Source organism: Megascapheus bottae, chromosome 15 (assembly GCF_031878675.1).
Source record: "Megascapheus bottae isolate mThoBot1 chromosome 15, mThoBot2.hap1, whole genome shotgun sequence".
Lineage (NCBI taxonomy): Eukaryota > Metazoa > Chordata > Mammalia > Rodentia > Geomyidae > Megascapheus > Megascapheus bottae.
This window is the reverse complement of record NC_143523.1, coordinates 6,892,544-6,907,802: the sequence shown is the minus strand read 5'-3', so window position 1 is coordinate 6,907,802 and position 15,259 is coordinate 6,892,544. Positions and strand designations below refer to the sequence as shown.

At 42.3% G+C, this 15,259-nt stretch overlaps 1 protein-coding gene across 2 annotated transcripts in view; it reads left to right on the top strand.

Moving 5' to 3' along the window:
- Nucleotides 1-15,259, top strand: part of Acadsb (acyl-CoA dehydrogenase short/branched chain) — a 35,621-nt gene that overhangs the window by 9,002 nt on the left and 11,360 nt on the right. For both annotated transcript variants that reach the window (XM_090345681.1, XM_090345680.1), the window contains exons 2-5: nt 7,654-7,813; nt 10,054-10,154; nt 12,607-12,813; nt 14,035-14,205. In XM_090345681.1, the coding sequence (XP_090201807.1) occupies nt 7,777-7,813; nt 10,054-10,154; nt 12,607-12,813; nt 14,035-14,205 (516 nt within the window). In that variant the 5' untranslated portion in view covers nt 7,654-7,776. The remainder of the gene's footprint in view (nt 1-7,653; nt 7,814-10,053; nt 10,155-12,606; nt 12,814-14,034; nt 14,206-15,259) is intronic.

Sequence of the window (15,259 nt, the reverse complement as noted above, 5' to 3'; positions counted from 1 at the left end):
TACATGAAGACAGAGGTGATTTGCTGCCTGAGCCGGACAAGTGAAATCACTTTCCTTATGTCCTCAGCATACAGCTTAATTTTTTAAATTAGCTTACATTAGTTTTACAAAGGGGGTCATCTAGGGTTATTTTTGCTGGTGTGCTGTGTATGGAACTTGGGGCCTAGAGCATGCTAGGCCAGTGCTGTCCACTGAATGACATCACCAACTCATGACATGCAAGTTAAAACTGAAATTTTTCCATTATTTAAAATTTCCAGACCACAGGTAACTGAACTATAGAACACAGAACATGTGGATAAGGGAAAGCAGGTGTTGTGAATAACTTTTATACCAGGTTAAAGGCAATAGCCTGCAGCCAAGTTGACTAGACCCACCAGTCACTCTTGTCTTTTGTTTTGCCAGCTATCTTACTGGGTTGAAAGATTAGGAACTGAGAGCTTTGCCCTCCTCTGGAGGAACCTCTCTGAGTCACACAAGGTAACTTCTACCAAGTCCTTCTCTGCCTTTTAGGCAGAAATGAAACAAGACTGGCAGCAGGTACTGCCATTTCCACCCTGCCCTCCATGCAGCCATGCGTGCTTCCAGTTCATGCCTTTCAACGTCTACCACAGTTGGGTATGAGTACATATGAGCTCATGCGCTGTCAGTGGTGTGTTTCGAAGGTGCACATAAACGCTCTCCTCTCACACAGAACTCTTGCTTTATTTACCAGTGTTATATTTTTCTTCAAGATTGGTCTGTGTAACTCCAGTTCACACAAATAGCTGTGAAACAACTATTGGATTAATGTACCACAATTTATATATTCCTTTATTGTTAGATTTTAAAAAAACTATTCACCTTTATAGATTTTACTGCTTCCTTTGTTTATACTTGTCTACTTGTTCAAGTGAATTAAAGTAGAATTGCTGGGCTTTCTACAAAAGTGAGGTCTTAATGATCTTTGTGCTGCTATAACGTATTTCCATAGAAAGGGATAGACATTTGTTGTCTCACTGGTTCTGGATGCTAGCATGTCCGGAACCAGCAGACTAGTTGTCTGGTGACTTCACTTCACATAGCAGAAAGCAGAAGGACAAGTGAGCTGAACATATCATATAATGATATGAAGCTTCTTTTATACAGGCTTGAATTCTTTTCCTCCTGGCTTCTGAAAGGCCCTGCTTAATGATATCATGCTAGCCATTAAGTTTAAACACCTCTGAACCCAATTTCAAAGTCTTTAACTTTCTGGTCACTAAATCATCCAGAATGATTGCATCAGTGACATACCCTCAACCCACCGTCTACACTCTCTCCTGCCCTCATCTTTCCTTAAGCGGTGGCTGGGAATAGGGGAGAGAATGCAGGAAGAAAGAAAGATTAGAGCTGGAAGACTAGGAGATGATGGTCCTAGGAATCGGGAGCAGGAATGCTGGCAAGCGGATGTGCTCAGCTGCCCTGTGTGGAAAGTGAGTAAGTGGACGCTTCAAAAGCACGGAGACGTGGGCGATCAGACCAGAGACTCTGGAGTGAACCAGCAAGGATGGCTATGTTTTGATGATGTTTGACTGTGGAGGGGAGGAGAGAGAAATGGTATCTGAAGGGGCAGGCGGAGTGAACACAGAACTAATCAGAGCAAGTTCTCATGCTGAGAGAAATGTGAGTGAGGAGAGGAAAAAAGGATGGCTAAATGTCCTGAGAGGATGAGAAGGGGAGACTCGGGTAAGAGCTGGAGAAGTGGTGGTTCTTAAGAAGAAAGACAGTGTTTACTGAGAGAGGAGAGAAGAGGGGAGACATGGTTGAAGGCACAAAGTGGTTTGAGAATTTGTCATGAGAACGTGGATAGATTCCTAGTGTCAGTGTTTGTTCTAACAGGAGAGGTGGTAGACTGGCAGTGAGGGGTGGACATTTGAGGAGAGTCAGGTTTGTGATAATTATTTCAGAGTGTGAGAGGACTGAGCAAAGGAACATGAGTGCAGCCAGCCATGGATGCTAAGTTCAGGGTGTGGCTGGGAATTTGGGGTTGGCTGAGACTGTCTTCTGTGACACAGGTCACTGAGCACTGAACGAGTGATTATATAACATGCTAGCACTGGGACAGGGCATGTGAACAAGAACTCTGTTTAGCAACTCTTTGGAAAGACTAACATCTCAACATATAAAGTAGTTTGCTTTTTTGTTTGATTTTTTTGCCAGTACTAGGTTGTGCTGTGCCTTTGAGCTTTCTCAAGACTAGCTCTCTATCACTTGAGCCACAAGACCACTTGGCTTTTTTTCTGTGTATGTGATACTGAGGAATCAAACACAGGGCTTTGTGCATGCTAAACAAGCACTCTACTGCTAGGCCACACTCCTGGTCCTCAACATAAAAAGTTTTTTTTTTTTAAAAAAAAGAGAATCTAAGGAATTGTCAAGTAAATGTTTGTAAAGATCAACTATGGAACCTAAGCTGGATAATGAGATGAATAAAAGCAGAAGAGACTGTTTGTTAGAAAGAAAGTACTGATGTGTGCTGAAGGTCTGGAAAGCTGCTAATGTTCTAAAAATAAGTTTAATGTCAGAGCTTAGCAGGGAAGCTGTGGGGACAGGAAGCTGGGATGGGAAGTCACAACTTCAGGAGGTGGCATTGTAATGCAGGAGCCAGCAACTCAGCGCCAGTGAAGAGTCACTGGATAGGAGAGGATGTCACTATGGCAGCATCACTTGGCTTAGCCTCAGTGACTTGAAATTCTTCTAAGCTCTCGGCAAGTATTGAGTGGAGAGGATATTGGGAGCTAGCTTCTGGAAATAAGAAGTGTCCAAGAGGTCTGATGGCTGAAAGGGAGTTGGTCTTCTTTCTCACCTCTTCCCACAAGAAGATGAAGGCATGGTGTTCTTGAAGCTTTACTGTGGCATGCCTTTAGGGTTTCCTTCCTTCTTCCCCTTAGACACTGAGCTTGCGAGAGAAGAAATTGTTTTCCCCATGAGGGACCTTCAGGAGCATTGTGTACTCAGAGAAAAGCCAAGTTGCAGTCAGTTTAGGAAATAATACTTGATATTGGCAAATAATAAATGCAGATCTGTGCATGACAGATCTTGTCAGGGAGGAAGAAGCCTAGAAGACACACTGGGCAGAGAACAGATAATGATAGGCATTTAGAGTGGAATTCATATTGAAGCACATTGCCACTACATCCTTATCTGTAGATCATCTCTGCTAGGTCTTCCTGTATCTTCCATATATTGTGACAGCTTATAGAGTAGAAGATTTAAGAACAATTATTTTGTTATGCTGGAGCAATGTCTGAACCCAATGACTTTAGCAAAAGCCTTGCCAGAGCATTCCACATCAGGAGTTCTTACCTTTTTGAAGCCATGAGAAAAGGGTGTGGGGGTGGACAGAGCAATGTAATAAACTTTATAGACCCTTTCTCCAAAAAAATTTTTTTTGGCCAGTCCTAGGCTTGGGCTTGGGGCCTGAGCACTGTCCTTGGCTTTCTCAAGAGTAGTGCTCTACCACTTGAGCACCACTTCTGGCTTTTTTCTATGTATGTGGTACCAAGGAATCGAACCCAAGTCTTTGTGCATGCTAGGCAAGCACTCTATCTCTAGGCCAAACTCCTGGCCCCTCTCCAAATGTTTTAAAGTGCATAAAAGATAAATCCTCCAGGGCCGGGAGTTTGGCCTAGTGGTTAAAGTGCTTGCCTAGCATGCACGAGGACCCGGGTTGGACTCCTCAGTACCACATACATAGAAAAAAGCCGGAAGTAGTGCTGAGGCTCAAGTAGTAGAGCTCTAGCCTTGAGAAAGTCCAAGGACAGTGCTCAGGCCCTGAGCTCAAGCCCAGGACTGGCAAAAAAAAAAAAAAGATAAATCCTCCAGTTTGGAGATTAGTTTTGGAGTGATTCAATTTTTTGAGCTATTGATACATTTTAGATATGAGGCCATTGTCAGTTGTTTGGTTGGTGAAGATCTTCTCCCATTTTGTAGGCTTCCTAATTAATTTACTAGCTATGTCCTTTGCCATACAAAAGTTCTGCAGTTTAATGCAGTCCCACTTATCCAGTCTTTCTCTGATTTGTTGTGTTTCTTGGTCCTTATTGAGAAAGTTTCGACCTGTGCCAAGGAGGCCTAGTGTGTCTCCTTCTTGTAAAGTTTTCAGTGTGTCAGCTTTTATCTCCAGGTCTTTGATCCATTTGGAGTTAATTCTAGTGCAAGGTGACAAAGAAGGATCCAACTTTAGTTTTCTGCAGGTGCTTAAGCAGTTCTGCCAGCACAACTTGTTGAAGAGGCTGTCTTTCTTCCATTCTATTTTTTTGGCTCCCTTGTCAAAGATTAGGTGGCCATAGGTCTGTGGTTTAATATCTGGGTCCTCAGTTCTATTCCATTGGTCTTCAGGCCTATTCTTGTGCCAGTACCAAGCTGTTTTGAGAATTATAGCTCTGTAATAGAGTCTGAAGTTTGGTATTGAAATTCCTCCAGCGCTGTTCTTTCTGCTAAGAAGTGTTTTTGCTATACGGGGTCTTATAATTCCATATGAAATTTTGAATTGCCTCTTCTATTTCTTTAAAGAATGACATTGGGATATTGATGGGTATTGCATTGAATCTCCAAAGTAACAACCATCCCATTAAAAGATGGGCCAAAGACTTAAAGAGAGTCTTCTCTGAAAAACAAACAAAAATGGCCTATAGACACATGAAGAAATGCTCAACATCTCTGGTCATAAAAGAAATGCAAATCAAAACAACTCTAAGATTCCACCTCACTCCAGTTAGAATGGCCAGGATCAAAAAAACTAATAACCACAGATGCTGGAGGGGATGTGGCCAGGAGGGATCACTACTACACTGTTGGTGGGAGTGCAAACTCGTTCAACCACTATGGAAAGCAGTATGGCAGTTCCTTAAAAGACTAAACTTAGAACTCCCCTATGACCCAGCAATTCCACTATTTGGCATTTACCCAATTTTCCAGAAACAAGGATATACTAAATCCACTAGCACAACGATGTTTATTGCAGCACTATTCACCATAGCAAAGATATGGAACCAACCCAGATGTCCCTCAGTTGATGAGTGGATCAACAAGATGTGGTATTTATACACAATGGAATTCTATGCTGCTGTCAGAAAGAATGACATTGCCCCACTTGTAAGGAAATGGAAAGACTTGGAAAAAAATCATACTAAGTGAAGTAAGCCAGACTCAAAGGAACATAGGCTCAATGGTTTCCCTCATTTGTCATAATCAGTAGAAACCTTGGGCTGTCCTAGCAGAGATTTGCAATAGAGCAAAAGACCATACAGTATGACGCTAAATGAAAGGACCTCTAGGATATAGAAACAAAAGCCATATAATGAGTGATTGTTGTCCTTAATGTACTATGTTATCTCTCATCTCTTTTGCTGTCCCTTGGTTATCTCATATTGTTACGATATTTCACTTTGTTACCTGATATATTGGATATTTGCGTATTTGGTTATTTGAAATTGGATAGGGAAGGGGGGAAAACAAGATGAGAGGTGGGGGGGGGGAATAGGGACCAAGACATGAGAAAGGTTATCAATGTATGTGAAGTAATGTACCTTCTATCTGGAGAATATAATGTAACCCTTCTATTAATTACAGTAAAAAAAAATTTTTTAAAGATAAATCCACCAGGTACCAGTGTCTCTCGCCTGTAAATCCTGGCTATTCCAGAGGCTAAGATTTGAGGATCACGGTTCAAAGTCAGCTTGGACAGGAAAGTCTATGAGACCCCCCCCAAAACAAAACAAAACAAAAAAACAAACCAGAAGTAGAACTGTGGGTCAAGTCATAGAACACTATCTTTGAGCAATAAAGCTCAGGGACAAGACCCAGACCCTGAGTTCAAGCCCCAGGACAAGAAAAGAGGAGAGAAGGGAGGGGAGAAGAGAGAAGGAGAGGGGAGAAAATTCATTATAATGAAAGTTTTACGACCTTAAGATTTCACATAATGATACACACTACCCAAATAAGATCTGGCCATGGTTCTAGTAGCTAGATTTTTGAAGTGATAATAAGCACAACCAGTATTTTAAGACATAAGCAGCAGCACGATATAATGTGAAAATAGCTGTATTTCTTTTGAGAGCAGAGTCAAAGATACTGCTAATGCTGCTGTATCTTGCCCATATTCATAATAGCAAGAGATGCTGTATTTTTGGTGAGAGTTTAATGAAATAAAGTATTTCCCCACCTCACCCACAGTCATGGATGTCCTTGATCTGCCTGCAGTGCAACAGAACTCTGGTCAGTCTCGTAGGAAAAAGATCTGACTCAAGCTCCAAAAAGTATTTGGCAAGGCATAAATAACCATTATTCAAGTAGCAATTGCTGCTCTGTACAGAAAAATGTGATGATGTGGTACAATGGGTTATAACCGTGAAAAATTATCTTGATAGAGTGGACACCAAAGCTACAGCCACCGTGGTTCACATCAGAGGGCAGGAGACAGACAAGACCAGCCAGAATCCCAGCTGTGCAGTGACAGTCAAGTGTCCTTTATCCTCTGGAAGAGAACGGATGTAGGATGTCTTAATGACTTGGCTGAAAACGGATTCCATTCACTTAGCAGATAGTCATTGTCTTATGGAAAGCATCTTCAGTAGCCATGCTCGAAGTCATACACCACGTTTTACATTTCTAAGCACATTCGCCTCTGTGGTCTGTGAATCTGAAATCATCCCTGGGTGTTGAGCTGCCGTGTGCTTTGGCAGTATGGAGATTGAGAGTAAGAGCCCCTCAGTTGTGTCAGCTGGAAGAATAGGAATGATCATTTACCACCCACCTGTGTCTTGAGTTTCTCAGTGGTGTCTTTCTTTTAAAGATCAACTTAGGTACATAGGTGACATAAAAGACAGAAAGGATTCTGTAGTGGGTTTACAGTGAAGTAAATAATCTCCCCTAAAACTTAGAAATAGGAGCAATGAATTGTTTGTTTGGTTATTGGTTTTGTTTGATTTTATGTGGATACTACGGCTTGAACCGGGGCACTTGTTCCTGCGCTTTTATGCTCAAGGCTAGTACCCTAGGAACTGAGCCACACCTCTGCTTCTGGCTTTTTGAGGCCTAACTGGAGATACAAGTCTCAGACCTTCCTGCCTAGCTAGCTTTGAACTGTGATCCTCAGATCCTAGCCTCTGAGTAGCTAGGATTACAGACTTGAGCCACAGATGCCCACCTATTGTTTTAAAGTGAATAGGTAAGCTGCACAGCACATTGGGGCAACTTGTTGGTTCATGCTTTCATTTGCTGGAATACCCAGAGGATGCCATGTAACACTACAGTGTCTGCACTGTACAGAATTGCTCCACGCATCTGTGTTTTCCTTCTCTGTACTTCCACACTTTTCCTCAGTCTGTTTTCTTGGTGCAAGCAGCTACCTTTTTCTTCCTTCAATTTCTTGCATGTATCTCCTCATCCTGAATTCCCTTTTGCCCTTCTTTTCACTTCTTCCTGTTCATTTATTTAAAGCAGCTCGTGCTGATTAAGGAGATTCAGACAGTGTTCAACAAATCTGTGTTTATATTCCAGGCATGTGAATTTTAGAATGTACCTAAGGTAAGCTTCCTTATTTGGGTGATATGAAATGTTGAGTAGACTGTGAAACTATTTCCAAACCAATTCCCATTTAAATCTCTTCATTCTTTCTCTGTTCTAAAGCTAAGAAGAAACTTCCCAAGTTGCCTGACTTCATGGAAAATTCCTCCACATGTCCTAAAATCTTCCCAGTCCGAAGCTCTGCTCAAGCACACGACTAGTGAGCTGCCCTGCGCACCGCTGCACATGTTTTCCGATGAAGAGAGGTTGATGCAGGAAATGGGTCAGTGTTGCCGCCGTGCTCATCCCGGTTCTCCTCTGGTTCTGGGTTCCTGGGTCCACCACAGCCATGACATGACAGTGGAGATCTAAGTTTGGGAATGAGGTTTTCTTGTTTTGGTTTGAGTTGGTTTTTGTTTGGGGTTGGTTTGGGTTTTGTTTAGTTAGTTGGTTTTGTGGAGGTATTTATTTTGCTTTCTCTTGCTTTTGAAGCAGTCTTATTATGTTGCCTTAGGCTAGACTCAAAGGCCTAGCTCAAGTGATTCTCTTGCCTTAGCTCCCAAAGTAGCTGAATTACAGGTATGCAAATGAAGTGCTATTTGTTTGTCTGTGTTTCTCTTTCTTTTAGGCAGTAGTGGAGATGGAACTTAGGGTCTTGTACTTGTTAAATGGGCACTCTACCACTTAGCTACACTTCCAGCCCCTTTTTGCACTGGTTGTTTTTGAGGTCGGGATCTACTTTATGATTAGGTCATGCTGAACTTCGATCCTCCTATTTGTGCTTGCTGGTGTCCCCGGGATAATGGGTATCCACCACTGGGCCCGGCCATTGTGCTTCCTCACAGCTGGGTAGCGGTCACTTGCCAGTGCAAGTGGTTGAAATGCATTGTCAAGAGCTTGGGCTGACCTCAAATGCTGCCCTTGAACTGCATTTCCTCAGTTTCTGTATCACAAATAAGGATGATTATAACCTTGAGCCACTTGACTGGAAGCGATGTGTGTGTGTGTGTGTGTGTGTGTGTGTGTGTGTGTGTGTGTATTATCTCCAAACTGTGAAAAACAACAATAGCCGAATAAAAGGCTATCTCAGCATCTGTTCCCTGGTTCCCTAGATTTTTCCAGAAACTGCTTTCCCAGTTTCTTACATAGCCTACTAGTAGCAGCTAGTTGCACAAGACTGAGAATGCTGCCACATGTATGTAGGACACAGACCTTCCCACAACAAAGACTGTCCAGCTTCAAATATCCATGGTGTGCAGGTGACTGTGCAGCTATCAAAAGGCCCATGTTGTCTACGTTCTACTGGCTCACTCCTGTAATCCTAGATACTCAGGAGGCTGAGATCTGAGGAGGATCTCAGTACAAAGCCAGCCCAGGCCCCAGGGAAGTCCTTGAACTTTTATCTCTGGTTAACCACCAGAAATCCAGGCATGGAGCTGTGGCTCAAGTGGTAGAGTGCCAGCCTTGAGAGAAAAAAAGCTAATGGATAGTACCTAGGCCCTGAGTTCAAGCTATAGTATTGGCGAAAGGAAGGCAGGCAGGCAGCCAAGCAGGCAAGCAAGCAAGCAAGCAAGCAAGCCAGCAAGCCAGCCAGCCAGCCTGCCTGCCTGCCTCCTGTATGTGACCACGCATCTATGAAAAGACCCTTGTTAGGATGCGCTTGTATAGAAAGATCAAGATATAAGTGGAGAGACCAGACATGGCGGCTTCTCCTTGATCCAGGTAGCACAGGTAGGGGATTGCAGTCTGAGGCCTGCCAGGACAAAAATGTTAGTCCCTCTCAAGAAAGTAGCTAAAGAAAACAGGGCTAGGGCATGGCTGAAGTGGAAGAGTGCTGGCTAGCAAATGCCAAGAGAGAGGGAAAGTGAAGTAGAAGTTGAATGTGTATCTTTATGATTCCTTTGTATAAGATAGATAGGTAGGGGGCCAGGAGTGTGGCCTGGTGGTAGAGTGCTTGCCTAGCATGCATGACAACCCAGGTTCAATTCCTCAGTACCATATACATAGTAAAAGCTGGAAGTGGTGCTGTGGCTCAAGTAGTAAAGCTCTAGTCTTGAGAAAGCCCAAGGACAGTGCTCAGGCACTGAGTTCAAGCCCCAGGACTGGTTTAAAAAAAAAAAGATAGATAGGTGGGTAGGTCAGTAGATAGACAGATAGATGCCTGTGTAGCTATAGATGATTTTCAAAGAAAAGTTTCCATAAAATTGGTTGTATTTGGAAATGACAAAGTGGAGAATTGCCTTCATTTTTTATATTATACTTTTTATAGTATTTATATTTTTTATACTACATATACCTGTTATTCATTCTTCAGTGTCCTTTAAGAGTAACAGAGGGAGTATGGAAGAATTTGTTTGTTTTTTTTTTAATTCACAGGTTCTCATTTAAAGGAATAAATGTACCCATTTATCTTACTTCTTCAAAAGTACAAGCTTGTCAGCAAGCTATTAATGAACTGTTATAATCTTTGCTAAAATGACTGCTACTTGAATATACACTGACCAGCAATTATTTTTCTCACAGTTAAGAAATTTGCCCAAGATCAAGTTGCTCCTTTGGTTTCAACCATGGATGAAAACTCAAAAATGGAAGAGTCCGTAATACAAGGATTATTTCAACAAGGGGTATATATCTCTTAATTCTTCCAAGTTCAAACTTTTATAAATACATTCTGGTGTTAAATGTTTGCATATTTTGTTAATTTAGGGTCTATAATGAGCAGAATGTGCTGTCTTCATTTCCCAGTCAAAAATATCTGTTCTCTTTTTGATTGAGGTCCTAGTTACTATTTATATACTGAAGGATTCGTAATTGCATTAACATTTTAAGATGGAAATCGGTTTTGTCATATAAGTAAAATGAGAGAATTACTTCTATAGACCTGAATTTGGGGCAGTTTTCCCCTCCCGGGGTGAGGCTGCTGGCATCTGGGGGACAGAGGAAGGGGAGACAACACCCTACAGTGCACAGGACAGCTGTGGTCACTAAGACATGCTTGGCCCGAATCCCTGTGTGTATGACAAACCAGATGGATCAGGACAACAGATTTCCTACTTTTCAGTGGAAGAGCAACATAAAATGTAGCTTGAAGTACAACCTCTGGCTCTGGCCAGGGAGAGACGGTCACCATGGAGACCCCTAGAGTGTTTTAAATATCTTACCCTCACTCCTGGTCTCAGCCTTATCCAGATGTGCAAAGGTTTTTGAACACTAAGGCTACTGCAGAGCTAATCACTGCTGTTGAAAGAGCCATTGACTTAAATCTGTCATTCTGTTTAAAGAATAACCTCTGCCACTTAGCCCTCGAATTTCATTCCTTCCGGCTTTAAGGTGATCAGCTTTTGATGAGTTGTCCAGTTTTATGCTGACAATGAACCTTCGGGGAAATAGAAGCTAGTATGGAGCTACACAGGGCCACACAGAAGTCCAGGGTGGAATGCAAGGTGGGCGCCATGCCTGTTTCACTGCCATTGTTCCAAGCTCTCAGCATGGAAACCGCTCTCATGAGGTGGTGGTTCTGTGGTAAGGGCACTGAGCACGCACCACTAGTCTACATGAGCTGCTCTTGCTTAGTGTAGCCCATCTGCCTCCTGTCTCTGCTTCCCAGTTCTTCCCTCATCTGCTGTGTCTTTCCTCTTGACGAGGAATGAGGCCTTTACAGAAGGAATGTCTGACAGCTTCTCAAGATAATCAAATAGCTATCCTGCCTTTCAGTCTTCCAGCACATCCATTTCCTCTAAGTCTTCCTCAAAGCATCACTTCCGGTTCTGTCACACTTTATTCATTTTATTTTTCCCCCCTTGTGGCTCTTGTCAGCTAAATCTTCCAGCTGCAGGGAGCCAAATCCAAGTACCTGAAGAGGTTAGGAGCCTTAGCCTGTATCTGTAACCTAGATCTTGAATCATGTATACGCACGTTCCCTTTCTGAAATGAGAACACTTACAAATGGAGTAGCGCCAAGGAAGTTTCATGTTGTAGCCCCAGAAATGGAGACTAAACAGCCAGCCTTGCTCAAGGTTATTGGTAAGCCTTTGCCCAACACTGGGTCATGCTTATCAGGTACCTGTGGCCTACTAAGTGTGTCTCTGAATGAATGTCACTGCAAGTTGTATGCTAACCATCCTGGACTTGATAATATGGCTCCTGAATGATTATTCAGTCCTTACCTCTGCTTGGGGAAAAAAAAAAAAAAAGAGGAACCTGCATAGAAGAGACTAGGACATTTCTTCAATGGCTCCCTTCTGCCTTTATGTATCACATTCAAGTCAGTGTAAAGGGACTATGTTTTTGTTTTTGTTTTGTTTTTTGTCGGTCATGTAACTTGAACTCTGGGCTTTGGCATTGTCTCTGAGCTCTTCAGCTCAAGGCTAGGGCTCTACCACTTGAACTACAGCACCACTTCCAGTTTTCCGGTGTTTAATTGGAGAGAGTATCTCATAGATTTTTTTTAGGTGCCCAAGCTGGCTTTGAACCTTGTTCCTCAGATTTCAGCCTCCTGAGTAGCCAGGATTATAGGCGTAAGTCACCACACCTGGCTAGGGACTGTTTTGACCAGAACACTCCCTATAGTCCTTAACCTGAAGGGCCATCACTGTGTGTAGAAGGTATTTTTCTCTTTCCATTCTCTTGTTTCACAGGCCTTTACCTCTTATTTTGTTCTTTGAGGCCCCCAAATCAAACAAATAATAGTTACACCATGTAGTTTTATGCTTTTTGATAAAAGAATTCCTGTCACAGTTTTATTACTTATAGGAAAAGAGTCATACTGAATTCAAAGGTATAGTATATTTCCAAACTTTCTCTCAGAAGTTTCCAATGCAGGGGCCAGGAATGTAACCTAATGGTAGAGTGCTCGCCTAGCATGCATGAAGCCCTGGGTTTGATTCCTTGGTACCACATACACAGAAAAGGTCAGAAGTGGTGCTGTGGCTGAAGAGGCAGAGTGCTAGCCTTGAGCAAAATGTGTCCAAGGAAAGTGTCCAAGCCCTGAGTTCAAACACCAGGACTGGTAAAAAAAAAAAAAAAAAGTTTCCAATGCAAAATCAGCTTGTTAACTGACCCTTTGCTTTGCTTTAGCTGATGGGAATTGAAACTGATGCAAAATATGGAGGAACAGGAGCTTCGTTTTTTTCCTCTATCTTGGTAATAGAGGAATTAGCTAAAGTCGATGCATCTGTGTCCCTCATCTGTGACATCCAGAACACGATAGTTAACAAGCTGCTTATGAAACACGGGACAGAAGAGCAGAAGGACACCTATTTGCCCATTCTGGCTTCAGAAAAAGTGAGTTGAAAGAAAGCATTGAAATAGATTGTCTTTTCTAAGTTTATAATATTTTCAGAAGAAAAGTAGTCTCACCCCCCCCCCACCTTTACCCTGTAAGTACCGCAAAAGTCCCCAGGAGCTGCATGGCTCTCTGTGTCTTTCTGGGTGTCTCTTGTGTGTGTGTGTGTCTAGGTCTGTGTCTATCCATGTTTATCGCTCTGCAAGTTTGTCTCTCTGTTTCCATGTCTTCGTGTGTGTGTGTGTGTGTGTGTGTGTGTGTGTGTGTGTGTGTGTGTCTGTGTGTCTGCATATTTATCTCTCTGTTTCTAGTTCCCTGTCAGAGCACCCACATTCTGCTAGAGCGTGCCCTTGCCCTTCTGTTTGCCTGCTTTTTGCCTGTTTGTTTACTTATTCAAATAAAGCTCTGCCAAGTTTCCTTAAAAAAAAAAAAAAGAGTAGTTGCATGTTGACTTTTATTACCTAAGATCACAGTTCAGTTAATCACACAGTCCTCAGTCAGTTGATCCTTTTAGAAAAACACACTCTGTTCTTCAGTTTTCACTTGGAAATTTAAGAAACAATTATTAGATAATTTCTTGTTAGCCAGGTATGGTTGCACAGACTTGTAATTCCTGCACTGCAGAGGCTAAAGCAGGAGGATTGCTTGTTAAAGATGGGAGGACCAGCAGTTTTAAATCTGGCCAAAGCTATATATATAGATAGATCAGTTCTGTCCCCTCTCCCCCCACCCCCTAAAGAAAAAGAGAAACTAGAAAAAGCTGATTTTATGCCCATTTCATTTTCCAATGCCTTTGTTTGCCATTTAATTTGCATTGAGATGGCTTTCTACTGTAATATTAGAAATAATTTAATCTAAGATTTTTTTCCAGTTATGGGGCTTGAATTCAGGGCCTGGGCACTGTCTCTGAGCTCTTCCACCCAGGGTTAGTGCTCTACCACTGGAGCTACTTTTGAACCATAATTCTCAGATCTCAGCCTCCTGAGTAGCCAGAAACAGGCATGAGCCGCTGGCACTGTGCAGCATGAGTTGTTAAGTACTTAAGTTTGTCTTGGGCAAAATGGTGGGGTGATTTGGAGAAGTAATTCTGTCAAAATGTTATTTTGATAATAGACATTTTTGGCTAAGGTAAAATTCATAAATACCCATTTTACCATTGGCACCTGCGATGCAGAGTATAAGTACAATTGTTCATTTGACTTGTCTTCTCACATATTCAGATAGGAAGCTTCTGCCTTTCAGAAGCTGAAGCTGGCAGCGATTCCTTTGCTTTGAAGACCAGGGCTTCTAAGAATGGGGATTACTATGTGATCAACGGGTCAAAGATGTGGATCAGCAACGCAGAACACGCAGGGCTCTTCCTGGTTTTCGCTAATGTAGACCCTAGCTTGGTAAGTTTACAGCAAATGTTCTTTCCTCTCCCTCCCCATCTTTTCCTCTTTGCATTTCCTTTTTGGGACTTTGTCTTAAATTCTTTGTTTTCCACAGTACTGAAAATGTGAAACTTGTACTATCATCTTTTGCTCTTTTCCTTTTTTGCCAGTCCTGGGCTTGAGTTCAGGGCCTGAGCCCTGTCCTTGGGCTTTCTCAAGGCTAGAGCTCTACTAGTTGAGACTCAGCACCACTTCCGGCTTTTTTCTATGTATATGGTACCAAGGAATTGAACTTGGGTCTTCCTGCATGCTAGGCAAGCACTCTACCACTAGGCCAAACTCTCGGCCTCTTGCTCTTTTATTTCTTAATCTCCTAAACCAAGTATTGTTGACACAAATATTAATTTCATAGTGTGCTGTCCGGTACTTATCTAATGTTATATAAGAAGCTAGTCTTTGCCAGCTGCTGGTGGCTCAGGCCTGTTATCCTACTACCCAGGAGTCTGAGCTCTAAGGATCGTGGTTCAAAGCCAGCCCAGGCAGGAAAGTCCCAGAGATTCTTATCTCCATCCAAATAGCCAGTAAAATTGATATGCTGAGGGGTGACTCAAGTGGTAGAGCACTAGCTGTGAACTTTAAAAAGCCAGTAGAAAACATGAAACTCAAGAGTTCAAGCCCTAGTACTAGCAAAAATAAAGAAGCTAATCTTCAATTTTATAGAATTTTAAATTTGCACATGTATAAATATCTGCATGGTATATTTCCTTTTTTAGTACATTTTTTTCAGTTAGAGACTAGAGATACAGCAAAATGGTGAATACAGCTTTTGTCTTTTCACTAACATAGATGTAATTGAATTACTTTGTCACATCTCTAAGATGGGTGCCAGCGGCTTATACCTGTAATCCTAGCTACTCAAAAAGCTGAGTTCTGAGGATCACTGTTCAAAGCCAGCCCAGGCTAGAAAATTCTAAGAAACTCTTATCTCCAATTAACCACCAAAAATCCTGAAGTAATACAACTCAGGTAGTAGAGCACTATACTAGCCCTGAGCAAAAACGTCCAGGGAAGC